The 16,954-nt window shown below is 44.5% G+C and overlaps 1 protein-coding gene across 1 annotated transcript in view; it reads right to left on the reverse strand.

Moving 5' to 3' along the window:
• LOC105506884 (tetratricopeptide repeat protein GNN) overlaps nt 1-16,954 on the reverse strand; it is an 86,186-nt gene that overhangs the window by 48,425 nt on the left and 20,807 nt on the right. The window contains exons 4-7 of the mRNA XM_011935165.1: nt 15,840-16,063; nt 6,792-6,952; nt 4,668-5,109; nt 1,138-1,377 (exon numbers count right to left, since the gene is read on the reverse strand). Coding sequence (XP_011790555.1) covers nt 1,138-1,377; nt 4,668-5,109; nt 6,792-6,952; nt 15,840-16,063 — 1,067 coding nt within the window. The remainder of the gene's footprint in view (nt 1-1,137; nt 1,378-4,667; nt 5,110-6,791; nt 6,953-15,839; nt 16,064-16,954) is intronic.

The raw sequence follows: 16,954 nt of genomic DNA on the forward strand, positions 1-16,954 counted from the left end.
AATTTGAAAAGGCAAGGTCCCAAATTCCCCATATGGGTGTTTCTTCCGGTAGAGGAATTACTCTAATGACTTCTTAGCAAAACTTACATAATCAGGGCAGGCCATCAAAATACTCCAAAACACAAAGTTTAGCTCCATTTCTGATGGACCTGTCCCCAATGCTATCAATCTCACAAACAGTCTCACATCAAGTCAGAGGAACGGTTTTTTCATTTAAGAAGGATCTTCATGGCTGGGTGCGGTGGCTCATGCCTGTAATCTTATCACTTTGGGAGGCCAAGGTGGGTGGATCACGAGGTCAGGAGTTTGTGACCAGTCTGGTCAACATACTGACACCCTGTCTGTACTAAAAATATAAAAATTAGCCAGGCTTGGTGGCACATGCCTGAAGTCCCAGCTACTCAGGAGCCTGAGGCAGGAGAACTGCTTGAACCCAGGAGGTGGAAGTTGTGGTGAGCCAAGATTGCACCACTGCATTCCAGCCCAGGCAACAGAATGAGACTCAAAAAAAAAAAAAAAAAAGAAAAAGAAAGAAAGAAAGAAAAGAATTGGCACAGAGATGGAATCTAACCTCTTCTTTGTTAGTGTTAGAACACCACCTTGGTTTGGGGTAGCAATGCACCCAGTTAAAACCTCCACCCCCAGCTTCCCTCATATCTAGCTGTAGCCAACTAATGAAGTTCTGAGTCAAAGACACTTAAGTGGAAATGTTGGTATGAAATTTCCAGAAAAGCTCCTTAAAAGAAAGCAGCAAGGCCTTCTTCCTCCCTTCCTCCTTCCTGATGGCTGGAGCTCCAGCAGCCATCCAATGAGGTGGCCTTGAGAATGCATGCAGTGTAGTGAATCAGTGACACAGAAGGAGCTGGGCCCTAGGTGACTCTGTGGAGCCAACAGGGCAGCTCAGGACTGCCTGTTCTCAGCAGTCTACTATAGGAGAGAACAAACCCCAGCCATTGAAGTCAGGTCTCAGTTACTCATAATCAAGTACAAACCCTAACATATAACCATTTTCATACATGTCTACGGATTTGTTTCTATGGGAAAAATCCCAACTACAAGGCTTCCCTTGTATGTAGCTCCTGCTTTCCCTTAACCCCTTAACCAGCAGGTATTTCCACAGACCCAAGCCTTACTTACCAAGAAGCTTGTGCTCCACTGCACTTCGCAGGGACTGGTGCCAGAAATACAGAAGGCCATTGGGCTTCTCCTGGACCCACTGTTTGGTGGCGTTGCGGAAGGCAGCCCAGTGCAAGGTGGCCACTTTGCAATGATTCCTGTAGCCCAACATGTCCAAAAGCTGGAGTAGCTCATCCTCAGCCAAGCCACCATGCGACAGGCACAGTAAGCACAGAGCGTCGGCCACCCAGCCATCCGGCCCTGCTCAGGCAACACGATGATGACAAGAATAAGAGCTAACATGAGCCAGGTATCTTTCCAAATGTTTTATATGATTCAACAACCTTCTTTTTCAATCATCCTATAGGAAATACTATTATAGCCCCTGTCAAATGAGGAAAATGGAGCATAGAGAACTGAAATAACTTACCCAAGGTCATACAGAAATAAAGGCAGAACTGGGATTTGAACCCAGATAGCCTGGCTCCAGAGCCCACACATACTGTTAACCATTAAGCTGTCGTCCATTGTCATAACGAACACACCCAGAACTCTGGTTACACACTGGCAAGCTTGCTCATTATTACACCGAGCATTTCTGCCTAGCAGTCTTTATTAAGGTTTTCCAACACCTAATTTGCATTTAAGGCTGTGAGTGGTTTTTCTGTATGATTGTTCTCCTGTTAAACACAGTTCACAGACACCACTTAAGCCAGCTCTTCATTACCCACCTGACCCTTAGATTTTTCCACCATAGCTGGACCTCCTTCTGGCTTTATGATCAACCGACTATGATACTTCAGACCATTCAGAGAAATGGTAACGCACAGTCTGCCACTCTGACTTTATCTCCCATGCTAGGACTGGGGAATGAGTCCAAATTACCTGCAATCTTGAAGCAAAGGCAGAGCTGTGCAAACCCAGTCAGTCAAGCTTCCCTGAGGTTGGCCTTAGCACTTTTTTTTTTTTTTTTAGACAGGGTCTCAGTCTGTCACCCAGGCTGGAGTGCACAATCATGGTTCATTGTAACCTCAACCTCCTGGGCTCAGGCAATCCTCCCACCTCAGCCTCCCTAGTAGCTGAGACTATAGGTGCATGTCATCAGGGCCGACTGATTTTTTGTATATTTTGTAGAGACAGGGTTTCCCCATGTTGCCCAGCCTGGTCTCGAACTCCTGGGCTCATGTGGTCCACCTGCCTTGGCCTCCCAACATGCTGGAATTAGAGGTGTGAGCCACTACACCCAGCTGGCCTCAGCTTAACCAAGCTCTTCCTGCACCTGTGGCTGAGCTCCCTGGGCCTCAGTGGGCGTGGATGGGCAGAGCCGGGGGTGGAGCAGTCTTTGATGGGGCGAAGACCCAGGCTTTCCTGCGCAAACCTGGAGATGGAGGGCAGCACAGCCACAGGCCACTTTGCCTGAGTGACTGTTCTAAGGGCACAGAGAACTAGTTTCCACCTCCTTGTAGGAGCAGGAGGGTGCAGTAAATTTCAATTTTCTTTACAGAAATGCAAATTGTAGAGCATAAAACAGGGCAGGACAATATGTTGCACCAATCAATGTGTCTGTCCCTTCCTTCCTTCCTTCCTTCCTTCCTTCCTTCCTTTCTTTTTTTAAGAAGGAGTCCTGCTCTGTCGCCCAGGCTGGAGTGCAGTGGCACGATCTTGACTCACTATAACCTCCACCTCCCGGGTTAAAGCAATTCTCCTGCCTCAGCCTCCTGAGTAACTGAGATTACTGGCACATGCCACCACACCCAGCTAATTTGTGTATTTTCAGTAGAGGCAGGGTTTCACCATGTTGCCCGATCTCAAACTCCTGACCTCAAGTCACCTCAGAATCCCAAAGTGCTCGAATTATAGGCATGAACCACCATGTCCAGCTGTGTCTTTCATTCCAAGTATTTTCTATTTCTCACCCCCACCTCCCCATCCCTGCTCCATTCTAAACTCACTGACCTTAAGAGGAGACTGTTATAGCAGAGACAAAGAGAGAAAAACTCAAGTTTCAAAATAGACTTTTGAAGTTCATGGCAGTGACAATGGCTTGAGGGAACAAATTTTGACTCTCAAAAGCCTGATTGTTGAGTATCATAAAAACACATTCCTGGTGCCAGGCAAAGTGGTAGCACACCTGTAATCTCAGCTACTCAGGAGGCTGAGGCAGGGGGATCCCTTAAGTTGGAGGCCAGCCTGGGCAACATAGTGAGACCCTAGATTAAAAAAAAAAAAAAACTCATAATACATGGAATAAATTTTTTTTTATGACAAACAATAAACTCAGATAAGTTCAGGGTGATCTAAAGAGGATTTTTTCTCCCACTCAGGAGGAAAAGCATTTGTGAAACTGAGAAAGTATAGGAGAGAATCAGAGAGGAGAACAAGACTCAAGCAGAGCACAGAAGCTGGCAGAGGAGAGAGGACCCTCTGTTAGGATGTGGCCCCTGTCAGCCAGAAGCCACAGAGATCCAGCAACCTGAGAACAGATGGGCACACGGGTATCCTAGAGGAAGCCAGAAGTGCAGAGAAGTCAACATCTGTGGACCATGGAGACCATGGAGACCAGCAGGGACAGAGGACAACCAAGGCCACCCAGCACCCCGGCCCTTGGATCTCAGATCAACCCAAAGGAGACACGGGAAGGCCACAAATCCTCCCCCGACTGAGAAAATCCTGAGCTCACTGAAAACAAACCATATTGATGGAATTAACCTGAATGGACTGGATGAGGTATCTGCTATCAGCAGGCCTGTGGGCTCAGAAGAGAGACATCATTGACTTATAAAAATAAGAAAGCTCCATTTCTTACATTCTTGAAAAATGTGACTGAAATTTATGTCTAATACAGTTCTCCTTACAGCCAACACACAGAGTTCTTTAGAGGAGGCAAATTTAGCAAATAAAAATACAGGATGCTCAGTAAAATATAAATTTCAGATAAATAACAAATTAATTTTTAGTGTGAATATGTCCTGTGTAATATTTGGGACATTCTTATACTGAGAATTATTTGTTATTTATCTGTAATTCAAATAATTGTTAGCATAGGTATGTCCCATGCAATATCTGAGACATATTTCTACTAAAGATTATTTGTTGTTTATCTGAAATTCAAATTTCACTAGGCAGGCTGGGCATGGTGGCTCATGCCTGTAATCCCAGCACTTTGGGAGGGCGAGGCGGATGGATCACCTGAGGTCAGGAATATGAGACCAGACTGGCCAACATGGTGAAACTCTGTCTCTACTAAAAATACAAAAAATTAGCTGGGTGTGGTGGCGGGTGCCTGTAGTCCCAGTTACTCAGGAGGCTGGGACAGGAGAATCTCTTGAACCCAGGAGGCGGAGGTTGCAGTGAACCAAGATCGTGCCACTGCACTCCAGCCTGGGTGACAGAGTGAGACTCCATCTCAAAAAAAAAAAAAAATGTCATTGGGCATCCTGTGTTTTCTTGGACAACCCTGTCCCTAGAGCCCCCTTCCCTGTGCAGGAGTCCACCACACATCTTTCTCCCTGTGGACTCCCACAGAGTTGTCAGCAATGGCCAAGGCCTACCTTCTCCTGAAGCCACAGTGTCTGAATTTGACCTTTTCGGTTGAAAAGTCCAACTGTAGTCTTCAATCCAGCGTTTGAGAACCAATTCCCAGAGCTCCTGAACAGAGACAGCCTCCAAGTACTCCTTCATACACTGAAACTCATTGCGGTAGATTCTACATTCTTTCAATTCATTGGCTAGGATTGTGAGTTTTAAAGGACTCAGATTTGGTTTTTTCCTCAAAGACTGTCTGCTCTGTTGGAAGGGGTCCATGTTGGGAATGGAGAGATGCTTTCTAAAGATGTTTAATTTTGTTTCTTCATCTCCTGTGTTAATGAGTTCCACTGTCCTCACATCCGGGCGGGCACACAATGACTTGTAGGACAGGCTGGAAGAGACGGTGCTCATGATAAATTTGCAATGAGGGGAGAGTGAGTGTGGCAGCCAGGAGAAATCTTTCGCCTGATGGAGAGAATCAAAGACATTTGAAAACATTAAAGATTTTAAAATTACTTTGTTGATGGTTTTTCAACTTAGAGTAGGTACAATATAGGGAGTAAGTATAGAATAAGGGTTGGAGTGAAAGTTATAAATAGTAACTTGAATTGCAAGTAACTTGAATTGCTAAGAAAATATCAAGTCACATTCAATAGAACCGTATTTGACTCATGTGTCAGTTATGAATTTGATTGTGCAAATGTGAACTCTAAAAAGAGTTTCTTAGGGGCAAGTAATTTAATAAAATCACATACTTCTGAAGAATGACCTACAGGAATAACCAGAGGAAACTGAAGAGCACAATTGGAACCATTCAGTTGAAAAAGAGAAGTTGTCACTTTGTGCAGCAATACTATCACGAGTTAAATCATTTAATTTTGGAACAAAATAAATACCTAATAAGATCAATCTTTTCTTAATTCCTTTAATAGCCTTTCCCACAGTACTTCTTTGCCTGATAACACCAACCATCACATACTCACTCTGAGCCAGGCACTGTGTTGAATGTGTCTGTAGGTACTAACTGTATTAATTACGGTTTTTAATTTCTGCATCTTAGGATTATTTAACATTCCTCAGGACCTTACACATCCAGCCCTTCCCAAGGCTAGCTAACTCCTGGGGGTGGTGGACAGCCTGCCTGGAATCTGCCTTTAGCATGCAGATCTAACTCACACAATAACCCTGCCCTAAATCAACCCAGGGCCAGGTACCAGACAACTAGAGGCAGCCTCTGTGCCCAAAGCCCATCAAAATTATTCAAATTAAGCCTGGGTTAACTTGCACAAAAACATTTCTTTTTTTTTTTTTTGAGACAGAGTCTCACTCTGTCGCCCGGGCTGGAGTGCAGTGGCCGGATCTCAGCTCACTGCAAGCTCCGCCTCCCGGGTTCACGCCATTCTCCTGCCTCAGCCTCCCGAGTAGCTGGGATTACAGGTGCCCGCCACTATGCCTGGCTAATTTTTGTATTTTTAGTAGACACGGGGTTTCACCATGTTGGCCAGGCTGGTCTTGAACTCTTGACCTCAGGTGATCCACCCACCTCAGCCTTCCAAAGTGCTAGGATTACAGGTGTGAGCCACCGTGCCCAACTAAATGCATTAATGTTCTTAAAGTTCCAAAAATGGTGCCTGGCCCATTACATTATAGAAGTATTTGTTCAATAAAATATAGAGCAGGGCTGGGTGCAGTTGCTCACACCTGTAATCCCAGCACTTTGGAAAGCAGAGTGGGAAGCTCGCTTGAGCCCAGGAGTTCAGAATAAGACTGGGCAACATAGCAAAACCTCATCTCTATAAAAAGTTGAAAAAATCAGCCAGGCATGGTGGTGTGTGCCTGTAGTCTGGAGGCTGAGGCAAGAGGATGGCTTGAGCTCAGGAGTTAGAGGTTACAGTGAGCTATGATCATCCCACTGCACTCCAGCCTGGGCAACACAAAAGACCCTATCTCTTAATTAATTAAAATACAAAGCAGTAACTAAAAGCAGTGTTGGCTAAAACCAGAGATGTATGATGCAATGGAAAGGTGTTATATATAATACATCCTAAATAATGAAGTTTTTATTATTTGTATTTCTTTTTTTAATTGTTTTATTTTTATAAAGTTGTGATAAAATAGTTTTAAACATTATTTTAAAAAGATGTTACCTTCTGACCTGAAATCCCATAAATGCCAATCAGTTCTTCAATTCCATCTAGTACAAGTATGCATGGCTTTAAACTGATGGAAGCAATAAATACTTCCACAAGAAGTGAAAAGACCAAGGCATCTGAGTCTTCATTAAGAATATCTGTTTCAAGCTGAGTACCTACAGCATAGAAATTTGTTCAAATTAGGTGGAAATGATTCTGTCATTGTTAAAACATGTTTATGGGCTGGGGAAGCAAAAGAGGTTGGGAAAAATGAGTGCTACTCACAGCTGTATGGCTAACACACATATGTATACATGTGATTACCATCCTCCAAATATTCAACCCAAAAGAGATAATAGTGATGTTTACCACCAGATTGTCTCCAACACATTTTCAGGATTTGATATAAAAATATTTTTGGGCCGGGCGCGGTGGCTCAAGCCTGTAATCCCAGCACTTTGGGAGGCCAAGACGGGCGGATCACGAGGTCAGGAGATCGAGACCATCCTGGCTAACACGGTGAAACCCCGTCTCTACTAAAAAAATACAAAAAACTAGCCGGGCGAGGTGGCGGGCGCCTGTAGTCCCAGCTACTCGGGAGGCTGAGGCAGGAGAATGGCGTGAACCCGGGAGGCGGAGCTTGCAGTGAGCTGAGATCCGGCCACAGTACTCCATCCCGGGCTACAGAGTGAGACTCCGCCTCAAAAAAAAAAAAAAAAAAAAAAAATTTTTGTATGATCCAAAACATTACTCTCATCTTCCAGAATGCAAAAACAGGCCATGTTACAAAGAGTTGGATATGAAGAGAAGTCCTGTGATCTATGAAGTTTCTGACACTCCTTAACATTGGGTGCGTGCTTAGGGTCATAGCCACCGCCCTGGGCTCTTCCAGTAATGCTCAGATACAGGAGCTCCCACCCACTGTCTCCTCTCCTTGGTCCTAGCCCATCTTAAACTTAACAGAAACAATCCTAAACTCTACCCACACTATTGGACCCTAGACTTTGGACTCTGGAAGTATACAATCTTAGGAAGAACTAAGCTATGAACCCCCAAAAGGCAAAGGAAGTCATTAGAGATGTTTGACTTACAGACTGTGATAAAGTGACCTAGTAGCAGCAACCCCAAGTTGTAATCAACTACCTAATACTCTAGGAACATTTTACTGCAACTTCCGTCTTGCTTTTATTTTTCAAAAGCAATATTTTCTACAGAAATTTAAGCATGTTGAGGTCTGGAAAATCAAGTCACACGTAGACGCTTTAATGGATTAGGCCTCTCAGATGCATTAAGATTTTGTTAGAATTGTTGAGAGTAATTATGTTTAGCAAATATTTATCAGTTGCCTATTATGTGACGGTTCCATGCTAGATGCCAAGAGGAGATAAAATGATTCATATATGAAGTCAACCACCTAAAGGAAGTGGAAATTGATTCTGTATACAAATAGCCACATTTCAAGGCAGAATATGAGTCTGAAGGCTACTGAAGCTTGATGTAGAACCATCACAATAAAGAAAAGCTCCGTGTGGAAAACACTTCAAACAAGCCTTTAAGGGTGCACAGGCAGAGACGAGGAGAAGGGTATATCATCAAGACAGCATCGCCAAAGGCTGGGACATAGGAAGGTGCCATGAACACTTGAAAAATAGGACATTGCTTAGAGAGCAGTGGTTCTTAATAGGAGAGGTTCCAGGGTTTTGAGATATCCTACAACACAGGACAGTCATATCCAATGAAGCTTTGTCCCCAGGTCTACCTGACTTTCAGATATTTCGACAATCATGTAAGGGGGAAAAAAATTCATAATGACCTAACCTAGAAACCAACTCCATTTTACATAGGAACACAAAGTATTTTTTGTATGCTTTTAAAACACATTGAATTTTCTAGAATGTAACACCACACAAATTGATGGAAGATTATACATTGCTTTGTCTAAAATGACACCAAGATTTAGTCACCATTTCAGAAAATCACCACACAATAGCAAAATTATCTATGATGTTTGAGTCTTTTTCTTTTTTCTTTTCTTTTTTTTTTTTTTTTTTTTTGAGGTGGAGTCTCACTCTGTCGCCCCAGGCTGGAGTACAGCGGCTTGATCTTGGCTCACTGCAACTTCTGCCTCCCAGGTTCAAGCAATTCTCCTGCCTTGGCCTCTCGAATAGCTGGTATTACAGGCACACGCCACCAAGCCTGTCTAATTTTTTGTATTTTTAGTAGAGACAGCGTTTCGCCATGTTGGCCGGGCTGGTCTCAAACTCCCAACTTCAGATGATCCCGCCTGCCTCAGCCTCCCAAAGTGCTGGGATTACAGACGTGAGCCACCATGCCCGGCCAATGTTTGAGTCATCAATACGACACACCCACGTCAACCTATATTTATAGACTGAAACTTATTGCTTTCATGGCGATTTTCTATACAGAGGCACTATGTCTTCGATTCAAGTCTGAGCATTTATATGTTCAAGTACACATTGTTTTATAATAAGTTACTTTCTCTATATTCATCTTCTTATAGTATAGTAATGTTAACTTTTAAAGAGATTTTTGTAACACAAAATGATCATAAAATCAATGACTTGAAACTTTTTTTATGAATGTGGGACATTAAGAAAGTGGAGGTGTCAGAAAAGATAGAGGTTGAGCTTATGTCAAACAATGAAAAATAATTTTCAAGAAAGGGAAGAGAAAGAAATTCAGCTTGATGATTTATCCCTTGAACTTTTATTTAAAAACCTTTAAAATTATGGACATCATTGAGATTTCAGGACTTAAATGACAGAATTTTAGAGCAGGAGGGGTTCTTGGAAATCATCTAGCCTAGTCCAGACCCTTCATTTTGTAGATGAGGAAACTGAGGCCCAGAGAGATGAAGGGAATGTGAACACACAGATCACCAGAAGCTTTTAAAATACTATTTTTTCTAATGGTTTGTTTTCAAGCCATGTGTGGCCACCATTTCTTAGTGTAGATGCCTCACAAGCAGCCCCTGTGAGAGCCTACAGAGGTATGGATCCTCTGCCTCTTCCACAACATTGGCATAGAGTATAAGTCACAAGGTGAATGTGAATGAACCTCAGGAAGTATATACCACCTGACAATCACAGAGCATAGGGCACTAATATGATTAGCAAAAATTAATCCTAAGCAAAAAAAAATACTCGTGGCTGATGCTTATAGATTTATATTTTTGTGTATGAAGGAAAATATATATGTTGATTGGTTTTAAAACTACATTTTTGGTGATTATAATTATTTTTTCGTTACTAATATTGGAAAATGATTCTAAACATTTCTCCTTATTTTGGCAGGAACAATCTGTCTCTACCAAATGACAATGGCCAGTTGCCTCATTTAAATGGTAATAGCTCACATGTTTAAACAGCCACCTAGGGACTGACAAACTCATATGCTTTTTAGCAGTGTTATCGCTCATCACTCAACACAGGTTTATTGAGAAGCTTCTGTGTCTGTATCAGGCACTGGGTATGACAGTGGCCAATAAAATAGATACGATCCCTGCACTCACAGAACTTACACAGGGAGACAAACAATAAGACAGATCACAGGACCATTTATAATTCACCCGAGGGACCTAGGGAGGCAAGCTCACAGGGCCTGGAGGGAGACACTTGTGTAAACTAAGATGCAGTGGGACTGGGGGTCCTGTGCCGTGTGGTTAAAGTTAGGGCAGAGGGACATAGGTACCCATCGGCCCCTCTTATGAAGGAGGTGACCTTTGAATAGGGCCATAAAGGATGAGAAGGATTCCACTGCCCTGAGACAAGGGAAGGGGCATTTTAGGAGAAGATAACTGAATGGGCAAAGGCATGGAGGGATGGAAGTGACTGGTGTGCTCCAAGGAGAGCAAACCTGCGGGGCAAAGGGAAATAGAGCAGGCTGGGAAGTCAACAGGGCCCAAGGCGAAAAGCTTGGCAAGCTCCGCCAAGGATTTCTGTCCATTCCACATCACCAACTTAAGCAGAGACTTTCCTGATGCTGGGGGAGGAGGCTGATGAAAAGCATCCACAGGAGGGAAATCTTCCTCTGCTATCTCAAGGAGGAATGGCAGTGTAGTGATGAGGACTAGGGGCGTCGATCCCCACAGAGACCCGACTTTGCACTCCCTGCCATGCCCTTGTGTAACTGTGTGGCTCTGACATTCTGAACTCCATTCTTCCTATGTGGGGTGATAATTCTATGGGTGGACCACTGAGAGAATTAAATGAGATGCTGATAAAGCCCTTAGCACTGCTACATAGAAAGCCTTCAATAAATGGAACTTATTCAAACCCGCCCCCAGGTTCCATGGGGTCACATGGTGAGGAAACATGCAAATAAGAAAATCCGTGACCATGCTGAGCATGGTAACTCACACCTGTAATCCCAGCAATTTGGGAAGCTGAGGTTGGAGGATTGCTTGAACTCAGGAGTTCAAGACCAACCTGGGCAACATGGCAAGACCCTGTCTCTACAAAAAATTAAAAAATTAGCCAGGCATGGTCGCACACTCCTGAGGTTCCAGCTACCGGGAGGGCTGAGATGGGAAGATCATTTGAGCCCGGGAGGTCAAGGCTGTGGTAAGTTGTGATCACACCACTGCACTCTAGCCTGGATAACAGAGCAAGACCCTGTCTCAATAGACAAAAACGAAAGAAAAAAGTCAGTGACTACTCTGACCTTCCGTGAAGCATGTCTTCTGTGACACCAGTTGCCTGCAGGGCAGGCAAAGGGTGTGGGAGTCAGTAGAGCTGGCTATAGGCAGTTCCCATATACAAGATCCCTTTATCCTGGCAAGCAGGGATTGAGGACAGAAGAGCAGAAATATGAGTGTCACTTGGTGTGATTACATGCCCCAGATAGAAAAGCTCCCTGACTCACAGCCCACACAAGATCTGCAACTTCAGACAGCTGAGGCGGGCTGCAGAAAAATGCTCTCTGCAAAGAGGCTGAATCTGCTCCGAGCACCTGGCCTCTCAGGCTGGCTGTGTTCACAGCAGCAGCTCTTCCTCCTCTGCCCACATCCACCTCACCCAGGTGAAACCAGGTCTCAGCAAAGGCAGCCACAATAAATGACTCTGGGGCCAGCCTTCTCCGCTCACCTGCAGGCTGTCTGGGCTGCAGAGGCGACAGCTGCAAACTCTCTTGTTTTGCAATCCTTCCTCTCCCTACTCAGCTAATGAACAAGAATGTCTGTTTCCCCTAGCAGCCCCCACACCCTGCTTCTTTCTCTAGCTCAGAAAGGAATAACAACAATAACAACAAAAATAATAACAACAATAATAATCGCAGCTGTGTGCCATGTACTACTTTAAATTCCTTACTTGTATTTTGTATTATGTTTTTTGGGTTTTTTTTAACTTAGTTTTTTTTTTTAATTTTGTATTATGTTTTAATTCTCACACAGCCTTATGAGGTTAGTACTATGAACCCCATCCTCATTTTACAGATGAGAAATTGGGGAACAGAGAGCTTAAGTGAACTGCCCAAGATCACACAGCTAGTAAGTGACAGAGTCAGAATCGTGGGCCAAGTCCAGGACCAGCCCTTCCTCTTGTTAATGAGGAGGGGTGTTCTCTCAGGGTTAGAAAAAGTGTCAAGTATTCCTAAGCTGCTCCTGAGCTTATTATACTGTTGTCAGCCTAAAAATCTGTTTTTTTGAAAGACAACAACTTTTTATTAGGAGTTCTTTGCACCCAAAAACACGTTCATTAAAATAACAATTCTCCTTGGGAATAAAATCGTAATTGAGGGTGTAGCACAGAGTTTACATCATCAGCCTGGCCAGACTGAACACCTTTGGAATGTGCCAGAAAAGGATTAGTTGTTGCGTAGACACAGTCACACCTGCTTCTACTGATTTTGACTTTATCCATTTTATATGCCCTGAGAAATGCAATTATAAAGACTTCATGCAGACATGTTCTTCCCTTTGTTTATTCACAGACACCCACCACATGCACAGAAAGAAATTCAAATCCCTGTACCCTTGTACAGAGATAAGATATATCCATCAAAACTCACCCTGGGCACCCACATACTCACTTAGGGCCCAGAGGCACAAATGGGTTACGTGTCCCTACATGACAAGAGATGAATTCCCAGAAGCAAGTAAAGTCAGACACATACAAACGTGGAAATACACAGCAGGCGCCTAACAACAGTAATAGCTAAGATTTATCAATGCTTACTATATGCCAATGTTTACTAAGTGCCTTGGTCTTTCATACTTTATCTTAATCTTGTCAACCATCTGTAAGGCACATTTTAAAAATAATTACTATTATTCACATTTTACAAATAGGAAAACTGAGCCTCAGAGGGTTAAAATACTTGCCAAGGTTCACACGGCTAATAAGTAGTGAGACAAGGTTTGAACGCAGATGGTCAGACTCCCCAGCTGCTCCTAGCACAGTCAGGCACAATACAGGTCCCACACATTTGTGATTATGCGTTGGCACACACCTGGCAACTTAAATATCACGTGGCCAAAGCAGAATTCCATTTCCCTCAAAACCTGCTTCCCCTCCACCGCCCCACCAATGCTGGCCCATCTCAGTCAACAGCCTTCACCACCCATGTAGCTTCTCAAAGCCAAAAGCTAGGAGTTCTCAATCCCTCCCTTTCCTCCAACCTACACATTCAATTCATCAGCAAATCCTCAATGCACTCAAAACCCTTCACCTCCACTGCTATCGTCCTCTCTGAGCCACTGTCAACTCTGGCTTGGACTATTACAGTAGCCTCTAGCACTGGTCTCTGCCTCATGCTTGTCCCATTACACCCATTTTCCACACATCAGATTGATTTTGGTGTTTTAAAAATATCAATAGAATCATGTCATTGCCCTGCTTAAAACTCTCCACTGGCCTCCCACTGCACTTAATGGAATCCAAACCTAATGTTATCACCTGCAAAACCCAAAGTGGCCCTACCTTCCCCTCCTGGAGTCCATTGCCACCCAGTTACACCAGCTCTCTTTCCCTTTCTAAGTCATTCAACTTGCTTTCCAGCTGAGGAGCTGTATGACCTGAGCTGTTTTCTTTACCTGGAATGTTCTTTTTCCTGGTTTCCACATGGCTGCCTACCTTCGTGTTCATGAGATCTCCACAGAGAAGTAGCAGAGAGAATGGCTACCTGTTCCACAAAAGCCCATGCTCCCCCTTCCACAGGGCAGGGTTAGTGTTCTCTCCCTGCTTAGTTACCTGTGTGGCCTTGTAGGCCCAGAGTGGCCAAGTGCTTGTCAAAAGAATGGGTGTGGAGGTGGCTATAAGTCCCTTCCAGTCTGAGACTTCTGAGGAACAGGTGTGCTTTTCCTCTCTCCCCCTCCCCCTAACACAAGTGGAAGGTTCTGAGGCCCCAGGGGATGACACAGCCTTAATATGGAAAGAAAACCTGTCTCCGAGTCACCACATGGAGGAAAATGACTTGTTACCTAACTAGGGACCCCATATCACACTGTTATATGAGTAAGAAATAAGCTTCCCTTTGAGAAGCCACTGAAATGGGATTCAGTTGATATGGCAGCTAGAGTTGCCGTAATACAGAGACATAGTCCCTGACGGCTCAAATAACCACCCTGGCACCTTATCACATCACACTGCATGGCACGGATAATTATTTGACATGTTTCCTATTTATTTGTTATCTGCCTTTGTCAACTAGGATGTAATATCTATGGGGGCTATGACCTTATTTGCCTGACTTACTTCTCTATTCCCAGAACTGGGAAGAGTGTCTGGCACAGAACAGGCAACCAATAAATATTCTGTAATGCATGAGTGAATAAATAAGAGGATGAACCTGCTCAATACATGGTTATTTAATTGAGTAGGGCAGCAGTAGTGGAGAGGCATGTCCCACCCATGGCCTGGCGCTTGCTTCCTCCAACAGTGCTGTTCCTGAGACACCCACCTGGTTCCCTCCCTCCTCTCTTTCAGTGATGTATTTAAATGTCCCTTCCTCAGTGAGACTCCCCAGAATACCCTATTTAAAATCCTAACAGTTCCTACACATCCTGCCTACCTCTTTCTCTGCTTTGAGTTTCTTCATAGAACTCACCATTATTGAACAGTCTCTTATTTAGTGACAGTTAATTCTTTGTCCTCCTCCCTCCCCTAATAACATGAAAACTCCAAGAGGTAAAAACTGGTGTCCATTTTGTTCACTGCTGTATCCCTACTGCCTAGAATAGTGCCCTGGCACAGAAAGGCACTCAAGTAATGTTTGGTGAAAGAGAGAAAAAAGAGAGAGGAAGAGGGGGATGGGGGCGAAGAGGGAGGGAGGGAGAGGGAGGCACAGAAAGGCACTCAAGTAATGTTTGGTGAAAGAGAGAAAAAAGAGAGAGGAAGAGGGGGATGGGGGCGAAGAGGGAGGGAGGGAGAGGGAGGCACAGAAAGGCACTCAAGTAATGTTTGGTGAAAGAGAGAAAAAAGAGAGAGGAAGAGGGGGATGGGGGGAAGAGGGAGGGAGGGAGAGGGAGGAAGGGAGGAAGGGAGGAAGGGGAGAAGGAAGGGAGGGAGAGAGGGAAGAAGAAAGGAATGGAAGGAGGGAGAGGGGGGAAGGGAGGAAAGGGAGAAGGAAGGGAGGGAGAGAAGAAAGAAGAAAGGGAGGGAAGAAAAGAAGGAAGTAAGGGAGGAAGGGAGAGGAGGGAGGGAGGGAGGCAGGGAGGGAGGAAGGAAGGAAGTGGAAGGGTAGGGAAGGAGGGAGGGAGGAAGGAAGGAAGGAAAAGGAAAGAGAAGGAAGGAGGGAGGAAGGAAGGAAGGAGGGAAAGAAGGGAGGAAGGAAGGAGGGAAGGGAGGGAAGAAGGAAGGAGGGAGGGAGGGAGGAAGGAAGGGAGGAAGGAAGGAAGGCAAGCAGGAAGGAAGGAAGAAGGAAGGAAGGAAGGAGGCAGGCAGGAAGGAAGCTTAGCTCTGTGAGGGAAGAGGTGGGTAGATGTGGGAGGCAACACAGGGTTTAGATCAGAGCAAGGGAACAACAGCCACATGAGCAGAAGAGAGAGCCACCCATTTCTAACTCCCCTGACATGTCCTGAATGAATGGTAAATCTGACTCTCTTACCGTAGTTTCTGTACTGTAATTCTGTGATGAAGTAATGGATCACAGACATGATGTCGCTGCTTTCACAGGTGCTGCCCACAAAATGAGGAATCAACAGCATGCTCGGATGTTTCTTTTTGAAGTAATTAACCCAGTTGGCAATCAGAGTGGACTTCCCACAACCATGTTCTCCAGACAAGAGCAAAATAGACTTGTAAGTTGGAATAGGATTTATTCTGAAAAATAAAAGGGTAATAAAATGTAAAGAATATTTACCAAGGAAGGAAAGCAGGGAAGGAGGGAAAGAGAGAGGAAGGAAGGAAAAGAAAATTTTCCTGCATACATTTTCCTTCTAAAAGACAAAGTTCTAGTTTCAATTTTGGCCTCAGCCGGCTTCAAAGAAGTCATTCACCCTCTGGGCTTTAGCTTTGTCCTATGTAAAACTAGAAGAATAGAGACAGCAACCTTGGAAGGCCCTTCCAGCTAGACAAATCCTAGGTCTGTCCAATAAGAACCAGGGTTACATAAAAGTCCCAAGGCCTGGGGAGGGAAACGACCACATTAGTCCACTGCCCTTGCATCTGGCCTGCTCCTCCTCCCTTGGATTATCACCACCATCACCAGGCTGGTCCTCTGTGTAACATCATATTGGAAAAGCATCAGAAATTGAAGCACTGCCAAGTGCAGCGGCTCATGCCTGTCATCCTGGCACTTTGGGAGGCCGAGGTGGGCGGATCACTTGAAATCAGGAGTTCAAGACCACCCTGGCCAACATGGTGAAACCCCGTTTCTACTAAAAATACAAAAATTAGCTGGGTGTGGTGGTGTGTGCCTGTAATCCCAGCCACTTGGGAGGCAGAGGCAGGAGAATTGCTTGAATCCGGGAGGTGGAGGTTGCAGTTAGCCAAGATCATGCCACTGTATTCCAGCCTGGGCAACAGAGCAAGACTCTGTTGGAAGAGAGGAAGAAAAGAAGACAAGAAGGGAGGGAGGGAGGGAAGGAAAGAAGGAAGGAAGGAAGGAGAAGAAAGGAAAGAAAGGAAAAGGAAGAAAGAGAGAGAAAGAAAAAGAAAGAAAGGTAGAAAGAAAAAGCAAGAAAGCAAGCCAGAAAGCAAGAAAGCAAGAAAGAAAGAAAG

The sequence above is a fragment of the Colobus angolensis genome, unplaced genomic scaffold (assembly GCF_000951035.1).
Source record: "Colobus angolensis palliatus isolate OR3802 unplaced genomic scaffold, Cang.pa_1.0 Scaffold10, whole genome shotgun sequence".
NCBI classification, from domain to species: Eukaryota; Metazoa; Chordata; class Mammalia; order Primates; family Cercopithecidae; genus Colobus; species Colobus angolensis.